This window comes from Dipodomys ordii, unplaced genomic scaffold, assembly GCF_000151885.1.
Source record: "Dipodomys ordii isolate 6190 unplaced genomic scaffold, Dord_2.0 Scaffold90, whole genome shotgun sequence".
NCBI classification, from domain to species: domain Eukaryota; kingdom Metazoa; phylum Chordata; class Mammalia; order Rodentia; family Heteromyidae; genus Dipodomys; species Dipodomys ordii.
In genome coordinates, this window is record NW_012267306.1 from 8,278,944 (window position 1) to 8,295,441 (window position 16,498).

A 16,498-nucleotide genomic window follows, 5' to 3' on the forward strand; every position below is an offset into this window, starting at 1 on the left:
ACACTTCAATGAAAAGGACAGTTTTCCTCACAGCTGGGGAACTGGCCTTCTCAAGTTGAGAAACTTGAATAGAGTAAGCCAAGTGCTGGTATCCTCTGACTTAATGAAGTGTAGAAGCATTGTCATTTGTTCCATATGGGCTCTGGTGGCTACCCTCCCCCCGAAAAAAACCTTTATATATTTTTTAAACATTTATTATTATTATTATTACTATTATTACTGTCTTTAGTAAAACTTTATATTTGATTGCTGACTGCTAGTCTTCTTCAGGAAAAGGGAACTCAGCCAAGTGTGGAAAAGATTTAGGGCTCTTCATGAATATTTTTAGATTTATGGGACCCTTACATTTCGAAGTCTGGAAATGAACCACTTTTAAAAATGCTTTTCTTGATACTCAGAAATGCTCTTCTATTATTTCACTGCTCTTTGACACAACTCTTGTGTTCCGTGCTTGCGTTCCGTAATTCCCCTGGGTATCTGAGGCCATCCCCGGGCTGTTAAGGGCCTCCTGTCACAGACCTCGATTTCCAGGATCGAGGTGATCTATCCTTGCAATCTTGCACCAATGGCAGGATTGAAACCTTTGTCCTGGGCTTTTAGATACCACCGTCATAAAGACCTGGGTCCAACTGAAGAACCGAGGTAAGGGCTGGCTGGGCCCTTTGAAACGGGCTGATGAGCTGAAGCTCGCTGGTAGGGGGCTGTTTTAGGTTAGGGCCGCTCCCTGTTCCTCAGGCTGATTTGGAACTGGGGTTGGTTTTGGTATGCTCAGCCAGAAGGACCCAAAAGCCTTCCTTTTGAAGTTCGTAGAGTACAGAATGCCCAGCTCCTCCACTCCATCACTCCCCAGCCGCCTCCCCATCCTCCCCACAGGGTGGAGCCTTTGATTGGCTGTGTGTGTGTGTGTGAGAGGAGGGCAGCTGTCCCTGGAATTACAGACAGGGACACCATTACTTCTTTACATAAAAACATCGCTGCCTGAATAAATAAGTAAATGATGCCTGACTGTACTGTATTTTGTAGGTCAAGGTGTTTTTTTAAACACTTTGGGAGAAAGGTCAAATGTTCTATTAAAAAAGAGTTCTTCAAAGGAAATTAGCCCCAGAGTGAATTGCATCTACCTACTATTTCTCCACTTGCAGAATTACTGTTGTTGTTGTTATCATCGATGCTCCTTAAAGATTTTCTAGTCTTATCAGCATTGCGAACATAATATAAAGTATCCCAAAACTATATTGTCCTTCCTCCCCTGTGGTCTCAGAAAACGTACTTTTTCCTCTCCTTCAAAGAATCTTGGTTTCAAAGTAGTTCACCATGAAAATTCCAACAGAAAAGTATTTTAAACAGAACACGGTTGGATGAAAGTAATTAAAGAATCATATGGTTTTTAGCAATTAAAAACTATCCTAAAGCCTAAATAGTTTACTTCTAAATTCAATTCAAGTACTTTATTTAAAAATTCTGGCTTTATTTTTTATTATTTAAGATACTTGAGTTCCTAAAGAATCAGTGATGTACAAATGGAAATACAAATTATATTCCAGAAATGAACAGTTAAACTGGCAATGGGATCATTTGCTGCTTTTCTCATCTATATACCTGGAAATTCTATTAGAAAAGAAAGTTTAAACTGTATTTTCATTTAATAGGGTTTACAGAGTGGTTTATTGAAATGAAAGTTACATACTATAGTCATGCATCCACTTGTATATTTAATTAATGTCAGGTGATTCACAATCATATTAAGGTAGAGTCCTGTATTTTATTTAAAAAGAAGCTGTTTTGCTTGATTACAGGATCCAACTCCTATTATTTCTATGGAGATCTCTTCAAAGAGAGTAAGTTGTGTGGTGGGTGGATGGTGTGGGGTAGAGATTGTATATCTGTGTGCATGTCTGTTACATCTGTTGTATATCTGTGTATATGTATGTCAATTAAGGTCAAAGGGTAAAAGAATATTTTGCAAATGCTCTTGTATATGAAAAATCTTTGCTGTCATTTCATTTTATTATTATAAAAACATTTCACATGAGATCAATCATCTTAATAAATTTTAATATATAGTATAATATTTTAGTTTTGACTATAGTCTTAATGTTATATACTGCATAGCTCTAGAACTTAAATATCTTATTCAACTGAAGCTCTATGCCTGAGTGAATTACTAAAGTAAATAGTACACTATATTCAATAAAATCTTTATTTTCAATCTTTGTAGAAAGAAAGTTAAGAATAATTTTACATCTAAAAACATAAAAATTGCTTCCTAGTTATTTTTCATTAGTGCTTTGGCAATAATAGTGGTAATAATGACAACCAAAAGCATTCAGTGAAGCAAATCTTCCCTCTACTGTAATTAGTCCAAAAACAGTTGTTTAACAAATTGTCTCACATTTATTTGAAAATAATTATTCTTGTTTAGCAAATGGACACATACAAAATTCAGTCCTGGTTCTTGGCATTTCCACTTAGTGCATCCCTCAGTGAATACTACATCATGATATACATGTTTGTGTGTGTGTGTGTGTGTGTGTGTGTGTGTATATATATATATATCACTTTTCTGAATGTTGCTAAATCTCTAAATGATGACTTGTACTGTTAGCTAATATAAGTCTTCTCCTTGGATAATGCAAAAAAATGGACAGCTTTTTGAGTTTTTGTCAAGCTCTGCAATTTTGTTTTTCTCTCACTTAAGTCTTTAAAAGTATTTCAGTACTGATGTTCACCATCTCTGTTGAGCAACCTTTGTAATTGTGTATAAATGTGGAAGCCCTGGGAAATAGCTCAGTGAAAGCTCTGTCCATTGCCACTAGTGGCCCCTCTCTTTCTCCTATAGCAACAGCTGTATGTTGGATCTGCTTCTGATGTGGCTCAAGTCAGATTCCATCACTGTGATATGTATGGAAGTGCCTGTGCTGACTGCTGTCTGGCTCGGGACCCTTACTGTGCTTGGGATGGCATATCCTGTTCCCGGTACTACCCAACAGGCACACATGCAAAAAGGTGAGTTAGGATATCAATGGAATGTTTCCATTGATTAGGACAACTCTGATGATTTTTTTTTTTACTTTTTCTTTTGTACCCATGTAGCAAATATTATCATACTAATTTTATTTCATTAAATCATCATAGCTATCATAGTTTACTCATAATATAAGTTTTGAAAAATGGAAAATTTCCAGAATGTAACTTGAATGTGCTACAATATACATAGACTAAAGCGAAACATTCTTTTGAATTTTCATTTTTCAACTTGACTTTTCATTTAAATATCCCGTTCTGTTAAACTTTTGCTGCAAGATATGAAACAAGCATAGATAAATGTAAAATATGGGAATGGCAATGCAGTATTCTTAAAGGCACGGAACTTGAAGGATTCAAAGGCTTAAAAAGAAAATATAAACATCATATTATACATCCTACAGTTTTCCATATTTTCTCTGCCAGCTGGTCTCATTTATTTCATTTTGAAAGTGAATATTTTAACTCCTAGGCAAATGCATGACCTGTATAATTAATGAAATGTGTGATTTAATTCAACACAAATGAAAAGGACTTAAAGATCTACAACTCTGATGTCTAAGATCCTGTGAAGTCATTGCCACTTATTAGAGAAGTTAACTCAAGATTCTTTCAACAGGAAAACTTTAGGTTCACAAAGTACTTTGAAGAATAAGGTTATTTTTTCCATTCAAACCATATGAAATTCTGCACAATTTGGGAAAATGAATATGAAAGTTTATTTTTATTTCTTACAAAATAAGAAGGGTCTTTGATTCTTATAATAAAGTGACCATAGGCAAAACAGGTCAAAATGTAAAATTATCTCAACTTTCTCTACTGACAATTAGTTTGTATTAATTCAAGTATACTAGTGACTTAAATTTATGTTTTTTATATTTAAATCCTTTAGAATCTACTTTTCAACTTATTGTAAGAGTAGAATCACATTATCATTAAATTCACTAATTTGGCATTTTCTTTATTTGACTTGAGCTAAATTAATGATTGAGGCTTAAAAAAAAAGAAAAAAAAACTAACAGGAAAGTTTTGCAAGGAACTTTAGGAGCTAAATCATTTGCCGTGTTAAAGAATTCAGCAAAGTAACTGATTTTATACAAATGATTATGTCTGAGACCATTCCTGAGCATAAAGCATTATTATTATTTGAAAATGTTGTTAATGATGTTTTCTCCCCTAACACAATTTTTATACCATGAACAAGGAATACACAGAAACACTGCCTATTTCCTACAGGAAATCAAAACTACAGGTGGAGAATAGAACTGCGAATAATGGCAGTAGTAGCTCACTATTGAATATTTAAGCATTGAACATAGTATAAATTATATTTCATTTACTTACCAAAATAATACAACATTTGAAATAGTCTAAGTCATAGGCAGGCTTCAGTTAAAGAGAATTAATTGTGTTCAAATGAGGATGGAATTCTGAAGGGAAATCAAGCAATTCCATGACTCAAGAGTAGAGTAGTGAAAAGTTAATCTTTTAAAGAATCAGTCTTAGTGATGAAAAAGTATTATAATTCCCTTTAATTTATATGCAAATGTATTTATGATACATGATGTGCTTCTTTGATATGTGTGACTACTGTGTAATGATTGAATCAGATTATCAATTTCCATCTTTTCAAGCATTGGTCATTTTTTTATGAGGGAGATATTCAAATATTGAAAATTTTTGTTTATATTGTTTAAAATACACAGTCTATTATTAGTGTCTTATAAAACTTTAAGAAAGTATTTTACAATTATAATAAAACAAATTATATCTTGCCATTATTAGAAACAATAAAAAAGTTTACAAGCCTTGCACCAATTCTTTTAAATAGAAAATTTTTCCATTAATAGGAATGATGAAATTTAACTGAGAAGTTACATATTTCACTTTTTAAAGTAAACAACAAGCTGGGTTTCAGTGACTCACATATGGAATCCTAGCTACTCAGGAGGTTGAGACATGGAGAATTGAGGTTCAAAGTCAACCCAGACAGAAAAGTCAGCAAGATTCCATCTCCAATTAAACAACAAAAAGTTGTATTGGAGACATGCCTGAGCAACCAGAGTATATAGGCAAGTGAAAGATCCAAGTACCAGCACATACATAAAAAATTGAACAACCAGTTCCTTACTTGGTGAAATTGACCAAAAAAAAAAAGTTACTTAGGAAAAGATAAATGAACAGACAGAGTAGTAGACACATTGGAAGAAAATACTGGAGTCAGAAGCCATGAGCAAAAGTGAAGTAATTAATAATTCAGTTCAGTGGCTTAGAATGGAGGTCTTTCAGTGTTCTCACATTTCTTTGAACTGTTACCCATCCCTAGAAGACAACTTTCTGCACAAGTTCCAGGATATGAAGGAAAATAGTTTGCTTTTATAGCAGAGATCATTTCTTGCTTGAGACCCTGACAAAAGCCAAAATTGAAAAGTGGGCCTTAAAAAAATAGTTTTCTGCTCACAAAGTGAAAATGAGTAAGGGAACAAAATCATTAATTCACAATCCAAACCACTGGTTTAAAATGATCTTTCCTTCCAAAATAGACTGTAATTTATTAAGCTGGAGCTTTCTCTTTTCTGTTATTTTTCATCTATTTGCAATGTTCTCTTTAGCAGTTTCTAAGAGACTAGAGATACAAGAAAAATATGCAACTTTTAGAATGAAAGGCAACTTTGTTCAAACTTTCTCAAGTTGCTAATACATGCATTTCTTTTAAATGCTGAAAATTGAGATAATGCAAAATGAACTAAAAACTTGTTGCTGGAAGATGTGATATTTTATTTGTAAATGTATGTTTTCAATTATTTGAAAAAATTTTCACTCTTTACATGCCATTCATATTACTTATGTGGAATTATCTGTTGGTGATTTCTTTTGTTTCACAATTCTAATCTCAATAAAATGCCATCTCTATGGCACAGAAAGTATTTTCATTTTACTTTATCTCTGCTCAGATAATCATCATTGTTCAGCAGACTTTATGTAAATTCCCCAATACTGAAGTCAACCAAATAGGGAATTAACAACAGATACATCTTCTATCGGTTGTCTAATAGCTGTACCTGGTAGTATAAAACAATATAAAAACATAAAACTTATCCATTTTTGCTTATTACTTTTCCTCAAGTTCTTTGTTCAATGTACTGAAATTAAATGATTCACATGACAATCTTAGCTTTACTATTTCAACCCTAGGTATTGAAGTAAGGTTTACTACCCTGAGATCTTTATATTTAAAGTATGCTTTTGCTTATAGTTCATTATTCTACAATTCATTATCTACAATTTGATTAGAAAATTTCATCTGTTTTAGCATTTGGTATTATATTTTAAGTTGTTTTAACTGGCTTGAACTCTGGTGTAAGATACTATTTCATTGTTTGAGGTAATACTCCATTACAATTATTTAGAGATAGTAAAGAAACCCTAGATCAACAACAACAAAAGGGAAATCACTGAGACTCCATTAGATTTTAGGTGTTTATTAAGCCAATTGCATTCCACAAATGAGGGTGCATAGAACAAGGTAAAAGAGAGACAGGTGTGAAGTCCTACATAATGTTAGTGGGAATCTAATTCATTTTCTGGATTTTACTGTTGCTTATGTTTAGAGCATTTATTGTCAATTTCACCATCACCATCTAGGGTCAAATTTTTACTATGCATTTATTTTTCCCCAAATATTAAACAACTGCGTGGCTTAGAGAAGCAAGTGCTATTTTCCACATTAATGTAGTAATTCTGTGTGTGTGTGTGTGTGTGTGTGCGTGCGCGCGCGCGCCAGTCCTGGGGCTTGAACTCATCAGGACTTGGGCACTGAGCATATTTTGCTCAAAGCCAACAGTTCCACTTTTGGCTTTCTTTGGGTACTTTAGTGGAGATTAAAAGTCTCAGGGACTTTCCTGTTTGGGCTGATTTAGAACCATGATCCTCTGATCTCAGCTCCCTGAACAGCTAGCATTATAAGCTAGAGTTACCAGCACCCAGCTTTAAATATAAATATTTATAATCTCTAACTTGAATTAATAATACTGTGCATCTTGATTTTAGAAATCCAATACAAACTGAATGGCTAATTGCTTAGAAGGATGGTAATTTTTTAAGAATCGATAGATTTTCTAGAAATATTTTCCACAAACGTAAACTATTAAATTGATTGATCAATCAATCGATAGATATGTGTGTAATATGTATAGACATATCCATATATCCATATATATCATATGTCATATATATTTACCAATGGCTATATACGCATACATAAATCCATTGGTAGATAGATACAGCTGTATATACATTCATACCTATAGCTATGGATGTAGTCTGTAAAAGATGAAAATGTACTACAGGTAATCCTAAATCTAATCATCAAATTTAATGGAAAAAATAGTCTTTCTTGATTCTTACAAGATGTAAGACATACAATTAAAGGTATATAAAATACCAGTAAAGTGAGTAGATATATAAACCATCCAAACATTAAATCTGAAAAAAGTATGAGAGCTAATTATTAGCTAATCTTTTTAAAAATTGGGAATTATATTTATGTTACTTACCATCACACAAGAACAAAACACTTGGAGTCCAAAACCATTTTTTTACCTGAAGTTTTTAGTACATTTAAGATTTTACAACTCTTTGACTCAAATTTCATTGCACGTATTCCCACACATCTTTTGGAACTAAATTTTTGATAAACACAGAAATTTGTTAATTATTTATTGTGAATCCAGAGTTTGGCTTAAGGAAGAGAGAGATACCGATCTTAACTACTGAGTATGCTCAGTGGACAACATGAAATTGGTAGTTTACACTTGTTTCATAGGACTCAGCAGTTCTTTTACTAGCAGGATGTTGCTTGAAACTTGAATATGGCTATTCAAAGAGTAAAATCTTGAGGATTAAAAGTGGAACATTTACTAAATGCATTCTCATTCCTGCAGGCGTTTCCGCAGACAAGATGTGCGGCATGGAAATGCAGCTCAGCAATGCTTTGGACAGCAGTTTGTCGGTAATCATTTTTTGACAAATCAAATTTAATGTGTTTCTTAGAGAGTGCTCTGAAGTCAAGATGGCATATTTCTTAAATTATTTTCTGTGATTTATTTCTATAGAATAATGCCACGGGGAATATATAATTATTTTCTTTCATGTAGTTAAAACACTATGGGAAAGTTTTTACAGAATGAGCAAATTTAATTTCACACTAGATCACAAAACTAGGGAACACTAGGGAGAAAATGTGGCATATGGCAGGTGACTTGTGCACAGGATTCATCTCTTCAAAAAGTACTTATATCAGTTCACCTAATGAGATTGGAAATAGTAAAACTGCTTTCCTTTTCCACCTAGAAGTGGTGTTGGTTGGTTTCAGTTTTAGGTTGGTTTCAATCATCACCAAAAAAAATGCCTTTTTGACTCCTCATATTACAATAAATGGTGAACAGTTTGTGTTTTGTGTCATCTGGTCCTGACGACTCTCCCAGGGCAGGATGAAGGCACCCTGTATGGTCATGAGCACATTCAGGGATTACTGGTCAGCATCAGCTGTTCTGTGCACCCTATTGACAATTCACGGCAGGACTCAAACTTCTGGAAACACTGGCAAGATATCATGTTGCCTTAATCTTAGGGAAATTTAGGGATCATTTTTGAAGTAAAAAAAAAGGAATATTGAAGTATTGGGGACATTTTAGGGGATCTACTCATTGAATTGATCTTGGTTAAAACAAAAACAATAAAAAAAAATCTTGCTTTTTTTCCCCCCTTTACAATAAGTAAGTACATTTGCCTGATGTAAATTTGCATTTGAGCCTCGTCAGAGCCTTTTTGGTTTAAGACAGAATATAGTGGAGAAACTCTAGTTCACAAAGTCCTTGGCCAAGTGTTGTGCTCTCTTCTCACTTGGACAAGTGAAATTTCTTGGTGAGATGTTATTCACATTTATGTGTCATTACACCATGAGGAATTCTCATTTCTGCTTCTGTGTGTAACCATGAACTTCACCTCTGCCTTGCTACCACAAGTATTCAGTCTTTTCCTTGCTTTATCAGTGAAATTGTCATTGTTTTCCTGTGAATTTAACATTAATACACCCTCTTACTTACTCTTACATCACACTTTTAAAGCCAAATTTTCAATTATTTTCTTCCATTCTACTCCTTAGGTCCTGTTTTTTTCCAATGACTCCATTTCAATAAGAGCCATCTAAATAATTTCTCTAAATAACCTTGCATATAAATTAGCAAAAAAATAATTAACTGTTTATATGGTTACAGAAATCTCAATAAAGAACATATTTTAGAAAAAACTTTTAAACAGTAAAAATCAAGTCTTAAGGCTCCTATTAACATCCCTTATGTAGGAGATGCTTTGGATAAGACTGAAGAGCGATTGGTTTATGGCATAGAAAACAACAGTACTTTGCTGGAATGTACCCCACGATCTTTACAAGCAAAAGTCATCTGGTTTGTACAGAAAGGACGTGAAACAAGAAAAGAAGAGGTAATTTATATCTGAGAACTCTTTGGGAATCACCTGTGATGCGTGATTATCAAATAGATGTTTTGGGTTGTTGAAAATGAAACTGTGGTGCCAGAGGCTCATGTCACATACTTGTAATTCTAGTTACTCAGGAGGCAGACATCTGTGGGTCATGGTTCAAAGTCAGCCCAGGCAGGAAAGTTCATAGGACTCTTACCTCCAATTAACCAACCTAAAACCAGGTGGGAGCTATGTTTCAAAGCAGTAGAATGCTAGTCTTGAGCTCAAATGCTTCACAACAAATGAGGGGGGGGAGGGAGAGAGATGGGGGGAAAGAGGCAGGGAGAGGGAGAGGAAGAAGGAGAGAGGGAGGGAGAGGGAGAGGGAGAGGGAGGGAGGGAAAAACTGTTGTGTTTCACACATCTTATTTGAAAAGCCAATTTTATTTATTAAGTGATATATATATATTTGAATGCATATTGATTTTTAAATTATATGTGCATATGTCAATTATTTTATATAAATATATAAATCAATACTTTGGATCTGGAAATTAGAATTTCATTCAGGAAGTGCTTATACACATGTTGTCAGAATGATAGTCTTAAACTGTATTGGCCAAGTTAGTTTCTGAAATAGAGTCACTAGAACACATATGAATAATAGAAGTGAAATAGAAATAGAAACAACAAACTGTTTATAAAAAAGAGCCTTTGAAAAGAAAGAAAGAAAGAAAGAAAGAAGGAAAGAAAGAAAGAAAGAAAGAAAGAAAGAAAGGAAGGAAGGAAGGAAGGAAGGAAGGAAGGAAGGAAGGAAAGAAGGAAGGAAGGCAGGTAGACAGAAAGAAAGGAGGGAGGGAGGGAGGGAGAAAGAAGAAAGGAAGGAAGGAAAGGAGGGAGGGACATATAAAGGGATGAAGAGAAAAATGAAATGAAAAAGAAAAAGAATTTAAGGCCTAGAATAGTACCTACCAATAAATGCTAACTATCAAAAATAAAAATAAAAAAGAGCCTTTGAGGTATATGTGAAACATACAGTAAGACTTCCTGTCCACTGAGAACAAATATATGCCATCAGCTCTTTCATTCTATAAATAGTTTTGGAAATGAAGATTTATTTCTGAAACTACCTAATGATGTGAGAGGTTTGCCTTGGACTGCTTGGGATTTGAAGGTTAGGTCGTATTTGACGCACATGTACAGAATCATTTGGAGGCATTAACTGGTTAAGAGAATTTGGGTCAAGGCTGCTGGCTGTGTACAGGAAGAAGTTAGGAAATCAGTTATAGAAGGTGGATCATTGTTGTTGATACATGGGCTTTGAACTCTCCTGACATTCTAAGCAAGAAGACATTTGAAATATTATAGTACATTTATACTGAATTAAACTATTCACTCAGTGTTAGGATATTTTCCACTTCACATACCTGAGGTGAAATGGCTTTTTAAAGTATATCATAACTCCTTTTGAAAGAGAGGATTTAGGAATATTCCATAGTTCCTCCAGTTGAATGGCTTCAGAAGACCCAGAAACAATTCTTTCATCAGTGGTTTTTTTCCCTCAGCTTGTCTATTCCTCATCTGAAATACACAATAATCTACTTTATTTTGAAATCTTTACCAGATCATCCTGACTTACTTCATCCATTGATGTTCAATTATAAGCTTCTTTCTCATTTTGTTGATACAATCTCATCTCCTTGCCCATCATTTCTAGTCCCTTCTTTCAACAGAACATCTTTGCAAGTGGATCCTGTTTCATCGAAAGATCTCTTTATGTTGGTTAACATTCTTTCATCTTATTTATAATGAGACCTATATCAGTTCATTGCATGATCAAATGTAGATCATAGTAAGTTTAGGTTGACCATTCCACTGCACCTCCTATAAGAATGTTACTTAGAGCACACCTCAGAATGGTTATCATCATCTCCAGATTCCACCAAACATGAGAAGTTACTAACTTGTCAGGCTACAGAGAATGGACATCTCCCTTCTGCTAAATTAAGTTTTTAATTCTTGGACATCTTCCTGTTTAAACTTGTTCTTTCTTGGATTCAGCCCTCTAGTGTTATCAATCAAGGGCATATTCATAGGGATAACATTGTTGTTCTAATTTTATCTTTAGAAACTAAACAATAAGTGAAATGACAGAACACACCTAAAGTTACAAAGAGACTTACCAGAACACTCCTGGTAGATGAAGCAATTATTTAACAAGCCACTATTCCCCAAATGAACTAAAGCAGGTGGCTTACCTTGTTATCTCTAGATTGCACACCGCATAGTACATAGAATTATCCCACCTTACACGTTCAAAACTGAAATGCAAAGAGTTATCACCTATATACAATAGTGACATGCTGGGGGGTTAATCTACATATCCTCATTCCAAAGCTGTGTTGATTTATATCCATGCATTGTCTCATTGTCTGTATATCAAGGAGTAGTTATATTATTATTATTATTTTGTCAGTCCTTGAGTTTGAACTCTGGGCCTTCGCACTGTCCCTCAGCTCTTCAGCTCAAGGTGAGCACTCTACCACTTGAGCCACAGATCTACTTCCAGTTTTCTGGTGGTTTATTGGAGATAAAAGTTTCACGGAGTTTCCTGCCCAGGTTAGCTTTGAACATCATCTCAGATCTCAGCCTCCTGAGTAGCTAGGATTACAGGCATGTGCCACCGCCACCAGCGCCTGGCCTAAGTATATTCTTTATAAACTATACCAAAATTTATTTCATTTACAAGGAAGCACTTAAGAAATAAAATATTTAATAACTCACTGCTAGTATAACATCGTACACTCTAGATCTCTGTTCTTTCAACTAATAAAATACATCATCTCAAACCAGAATTCTAAATTTTGTTTCTAATGTAGAATAAATAGAAAAACATTTGTTATGAAAGGTCTTGTATTCAAATTGTGAAAAATTCTGATGCTACCTTCATCTCTATATATACTTTTCTTCATAAGAGTGTACTGGAGCCTACTGCTCCAACTTTCATGACTAAAGCACTACTCTTCATCTTTAAACATTAAGAATCTGTTTTTAATTCTGAGACTACAAAATACTGTACTACAGTATGTACATAACTGAACTATTTTCAAACTGCACACTTTTACTCATCCCCACTGATATAAAAAATTAGTATGATTCACTATTTTTTGAAAATATTGATATAAAATTAACATACACTAGCTTGTTTTCATGCATTTGTAACAAGAAGAATGTTTATATCACCCTTTAAAAATGGATATTGTGAGTTATGCTTTCATTTAAATCGTACTGTGAAGAAAGGCAAAAAGTAATATTAAATAAGGTTGCAACTTGTACTAGACCTTGAGTTCAATGGCCTCTTGCTCTCACATCTGATTGTTCATAGATGGACTTACCCACTTGAGCCATGCTTCAATTAACTATCAAAAATTTAATTGGAAATGGAGTCTTATGGACTTTTCCACCTTTGGCTGCCTTCAAATTGTGATCCTCAGGAGGTCTCGGCCTCCTAAGTAGCTAAGATTATGAATTTGAACCACCAGTGCTTGGCTGAGAAGTTGCAATTTTATTTTATTTTATTTATTTATTTTTTTTAGATACAAGAAACACTTTTTTATTTTTTAAAGCTTTCTCATTTGTATGATACCATTCATCCTAACAATATCATGTTATACATGTTCTGTATACAATAAAACATATACCTAGAAGTTACATAAATTGTAGGGAAGGCAGGATTATAAAAAGATAATCTGACTTGAGTATTCTCACTAACTGGTCTTTCAGGTTTCATTTTTTTAATTTATTTTATTTTATTTGTGAAGATACTGTACAGAGGGGTTACAATTACATGGGCAGGATAATGCATACATTTCTTACCAAGCATTGCAGCCTCCTCCTTTTGTTTACCCTTCACATCCCTTCCCAGCCTCCCCCCTCCTCCCCAGAAGTTGTAATTTTAAAGGCACTGTAATGAAAATTTTTGCTAAGAAAGTCACCAAGAGAGTGACATTTGAAAAATGTAAGATAATAGGCCATTTTTACTATATGGGCAAAGTTTCTAGATTATGGCAATGACAGATACAAATGGCTGTTGAGGAAGGAGTGCATCTGACATATTTAAAGAACATCAGAGGGGAAGTCAGTGAGGAGGGAGGGACCTGAGGACCAGGGAGAATAACAGAGCACGAATCAGAGAGGGAAATAAAGCGGCTAGCTTAATCAGGGGCTTTGTTCTGAGTTAAACAGGGAAACACTGGATAGCAAAGGGGAGATATTATTTGAGCATCCTTTATATTCTGGCATGTTGAGTGTGGGTATGAGGTTAGAGAACAGGTATTGAAATGAAATAAATTTTAATGTACAGAGTTTGAACTCTAAATTTGGAGCATATACCTAAGATCAAATAATTAAAGCCTTATTAAATGAGTATCCTTGTGAATTGTATGTCTGTAATTTGAATGAAATAGTTATTAATTAAAATAAACCTAAGATTTGACTTTTTGCTGAATGCCAGTCAAACCAAAGAATGTCAATCACGTCTTGAACTTTTATTCCTCTTGAGTTTTGTTCTTCTTCCATTTACTGACAATAGCATAGAATCTTTCCCAATGATGCTGGAACAAAGTTGGGGTCTAGAAACAAGGTGAATGAGATTTATAAATCTCTAGTGAGGAAATTAAGGAATAATGCCAAGGTACATGAGATAGCATTATGCCTATGCCAGAGTGACATTAGCAGTTACATAAGTTGCTGGTACATTAAGACCAGAGGCTTAATTTATAAAATTTGTTCTTTAATAAATATTGTGGAATTTCTTTCCCCATGTTCCTTATTGATGGTTTTTTTGTAGTCTCCAGCAAAGAAGAAATATACATTTGTGTCTATTAAAAAAGCCTATTTTGTGAATTGTGTAGAATTAAAGGAGCACAAAAATGCACATTTATTGTTGGAACTCAAAACAATGTGTAAATTGACATCAAAACTCCAAAAATTCAATTACATTTCACTTCCAATTCATCTTTTAACTCTTTGCCAAACTCTACTTTCAGACCACCTATTATGCTGTGTAAATTAATCAAAGTCATGAGTAGGCATGATGAACTTATCAGTCAGCAGCTCCTTAACAATGAACTTACGAGTTCATTGTTTCTTAGTTAAATATGTGAAGACTAAAAACCTGTTTCATGAATTAAGGAATAGCTTATCCGGACCAAGAAAAATAGACTGTACAATCACACTTTTTAATATTATTATTATTATTTTTTGTTCGGTCGTGGGACTTGAACTCTGGGCCTGGGCACTGTCCCTCAGCTCTTCAACTCAAGGTCAGTGCTCTACCGCTTGAGCCACAGCACCACTTCCCTGTGCTCTTCAGTTCAAGGCGAGAGCTCTACCACTTGAGCCACAGCGCCACTTCCAGTGTTCTAGTGGTTTATTGGAGTTAAGAGTCTCACGGGCTTCCCTGCCCAGGCTGGCTTTGAACCCTGATCCTCAGATTTCAGCCTCCTGAGTACCTAGGATTTACAGGTGTGAACCACTGGTGCCTGGTTTACCTTTTAATATTATTTTATGTCACCAAAGCTGGGACACTTCTGAAATAAAATCTTGCCCTACTACCTTGTCTGTGATGATTCATACTTTCCTGACTCTCAGGAAAGCTGTAGTATTACAGGAAGTGTCAGAATTAATGACACTATAATTTTATGTTTTTGTCTTCATACATATGTCCTGAAAACATGGGGATTTGTTCCATATGAATGGCATTTCTTTGTTTTTCTTGTTTTCATAACATAAAGTGCATGAATTCGTCTCATTTGAAACATCTGTTCAGCAATATTTTTTTCTTTTTGGTCCATTTTTTAAATGTTTATCTTTTCTAAACTAGTAACGCATTAAAATCAAATTTTCTGAATCTAGTTTTTTAGCATTGATAAAAATATTTTCCTAGTACCATAAGTATGTTAGTGCAAATATTTTCATTTTAATTATTTTTATTATTTTTATTTTTAATATATAGCTGGTTAGCCCACAAATTGCATTTCCCCCCTTGGTATGGCAGAGACGCATTTCTCCTAGTATTCATATTGAGTGATGCTTTGAGAATAGATAAGGATCTAGAATTTAAATCTAGAATTTGAATTTAAATCTAGAATTCAGAAAAGAGAAATATTTGAAACTTAAATGTTCTTCCTGGGAATCATGTACAGATCCGTCCATGCCTTTTCCCACTGATATCAATCTCTATGTCTTATTAAACTTGGTAATATGATGATGCAAGCCAAGTTAGCAGATACACAACAATTAATTCCTCTTGTTCTAGAGTATGGTTCCTATTAATAGCAAGTGCAGGGCTGGGAAGGTGGCTCAGTGGTAGAGCACTTGCCTTGCATGCATGAGACCCTCAGCACCACATAAGCAGAAAAAGCTGGAAGTGGCACTGTGGCTCAAGTGGTAGCGTGCTAGCCTTGAACTGAAGAGCTGAGGGACAGCGCCCAGGCCCAGAGTTCAATGTTTCTCTGAACTACATTGTTTTATTCATATAATGTACCTTAGATGGGACAGCCCTTGCACATCTTGCCTTCACTTTAGCTTAGATATTGACTTAAAGAAATACATTTAACTACACTGCTGTTATTTGGCAACTATCTCATTTCATGAAAACATGAAAGATTTTTCTTGGGCTTCGGTACAAGGAAGCATTTTGAATCTTAAAATTTATTATACTTTTCTCTATTCATTGAGAAATTTCATGTTAGAGTTGTCCTTAAACTTTAGTAATTGTACAATGCTTTATGGTGTGAATTTTTTTTTTTTATTGTAAAGATACTATACAGAGGGTTACAGTTACATGAGTGAGGTAATGAGTACACTTCCTCTTGAACATTGTTAGCCCCTCCATTGTTTTCCCCCTACCATCCCCTCCCTCCCTCCCTTCCCCGAAGTTCTTTTTTTTTTTTTTGATTGTGATTAAGTGATTACATAGTTTCTAAGTC

General features: G+C 34.4%; 1 protein-coding gene across 1 annotated transcript in view; it reads left to right on the plus strand.

Annotated features, from left to right (window-relative positions):
- Sema3e (sema domain, immunoglobulin domain (Ig), short basic domain, secreted, (semaphorin) 3E) overlaps positions 1 to 16,498 on the plus strand; it is a 199,984-nt gene that overhangs the window by 176,312 nt on the left and 7,174 nt on the right. Inside the window, exons 13-16 of the mRNA XM_013025997.1 lie at positions 1,797 to 1,838; positions 2,840 to 3,006; positions 7,968 to 8,035; positions 9,389 to 9,528. Of these exons, the coding sequence (XP_012881451.1) occupies positions 1,797 to 1,838; positions 2,840 to 3,006; positions 7,968 to 8,035; positions 9,389 to 9,528 (417 nt within the window). The remainder of the gene's footprint in view (positions 1 to 1,796; positions 1,839 to 2,839; positions 3,007 to 7,967; positions 8,036 to 9,388; positions 9,529 to 16,498) is intronic.